General features: G+C 46.6%; 1 protein-coding gene across 1 annotated transcript in view; it reads left to right on the forward strand.

The window, feature by feature from the left end:
- The window catches only part of HYDIN (HYDIN axonemal central pair apparatus protein), a 402,419-nt gene that overhangs the window by 179,123 nt on the left and 221,701 nt on the right, over positions 1-1,595 (forward strand). Inside the window, exon 14 of the mRNA XM_045293924.1 lies at positions 745-812. Within this exon, the coding sequence (XP_045149859.1) occupies positions 745-812 (68 nt within the window). The remainder of the gene's footprint in view (positions 1-744; positions 813-1,595) is intronic.

Consider the following 1,595-nt stretch of genomic DNA (forward strand, 5'->3'; position numbering starts at 1 on the left):
CGCCCCGCTCCCGCCACTCCCCACCCCACCGCTTTCTATACTCCCTATTTTCGAGTGAGATAATTAGCCATCTTAATTCCACCTGCTCCCTGAATTGATCTTTGCCATGCAACTTAGCATCATCACAGATGCAGTGATATTTCAGTGATTCAAATACAGCTAGATGTTGTGAAATCATTCTTACTTTAAGATGAAAAATCACTCCCAGAGCATAAGACTTGGCGTTGAGGGAGAAGGAGATTGACATTTAGAGCAAACGGTCTGTCAAGCTCACCTCATCCAGTCCTCTCATACCTGATACCTAGACAGTTGAAAATGACTGGCCGCTAGCTGGTAGCAGGAACCGAATTAAAACAGTTATTGTGAGAGTATGGTGCAGGAATTACTGGGGTCCTTGGACATCTTTGATGCATATTATATGATCAGACCTATAATTTTTTATTTCTTACCCATGTTAATAAGTTGTTATGAGATGTATATCATCTAAAATAATGTTATTTTGTCTCGTGAGTTAAGCGAGACATCTGCTCTACCTTCACATCAATCATTGTTAAGAATAAGGGGGCAAATTAGCCGCAGCGTCTTTTGCCAAAATCTGGTGGCATAGTTCTTTAAGTCCTAGCTTCTATAATCGACTTCATGCCAAATGATGGTTTTCAGCACTTAGCTGCTCTCCAGTTCCTGCTTGTGGCCCTGGACCCACCCGAGTCTCCTCCCTCCACAAGTACCTGTCTTTCTTTGCAGGGGCTGTGTCATTGGACCCACCTTCCACTTTAATGTTCCTGCCCTGAATTTTGGCGATGTTTCCTTTGGTGAGTAGCTTCCTATTTTACATTAGCAACTGGCCGAGATGGTCTTTCTCCAGGTGGGAGGACGGAGGTCTGCAAAGAACCTCTCTCACTGCTTCTGTTGGCAATGCTAAGAGGACCGAGACTAGCTCCTTCCTTCCTCTGACAGTGGCATTTCGGTGCCATTGTCTGGTTTCTATGTGACCGTGGTAACCGTGTCCTGGGACAAATAGTAGGCAGCCGATCTTACCCCAGTGAAACGACAGACTGGCTTCATGTGCCCTGCTCTCTGAACATTCTGCTTCTTTGAAGATTGTGATTCAAACAAGCCCCGTGGCAAAGAGATGAAGAAAAATCAGCATCTCTGACCAAAGGATTAGGAGCCCTGGTGGTGGAGTGGGTTAAGTGCCCAGCAGGTCACTTACTGAAAGGTCAGCAGGCAAGGTCAGCCATTTCCAACCTAGAGGAAGCTGAGGCTGTAAATCTTCATGGGAGCAGACAGCCTCAGAAACCCCCAAGAGGCAGTTCCACTCTGTCCTACAGGGTCGCCATGAGTTGGAATTGACTTTATGACAGTGAGTCTTTGAGCTTTTATGGTTGTAGATGAGGAACCCTGATTGGCTGCTAGCCACAGGGTCAGGAGCCCAAACCCACTCGCTCCTCTTCTGGAAAAAGATGAGGCTTCCGTAAAGATTTACAGCCTTGGCAACCATCAGGGGCAGTTGTCTGTTCTCAGAGTTGTCCAATGGGTCTCTCTGAGTTGCAAGGAACCAGGATTTGTGTGTGTGTGTGTGTGTGTGTGTGTGT

Source organism: Echinops telfairi, unplaced genomic scaffold, assembly GCF_000313985.2.
Source record: "Echinops telfairi isolate 266 unplaced genomic scaffold, ASM31398v2 ScPeMD7_2291;HRSCAF=2852, whole genome shotgun sequence".
In the NCBI taxonomy this organism is placed as follows: Eukaryota; Metazoa; Chordata; class Mammalia; order Afrosoricida; family Tenrecidae; genus Echinops; species Echinops telfairi.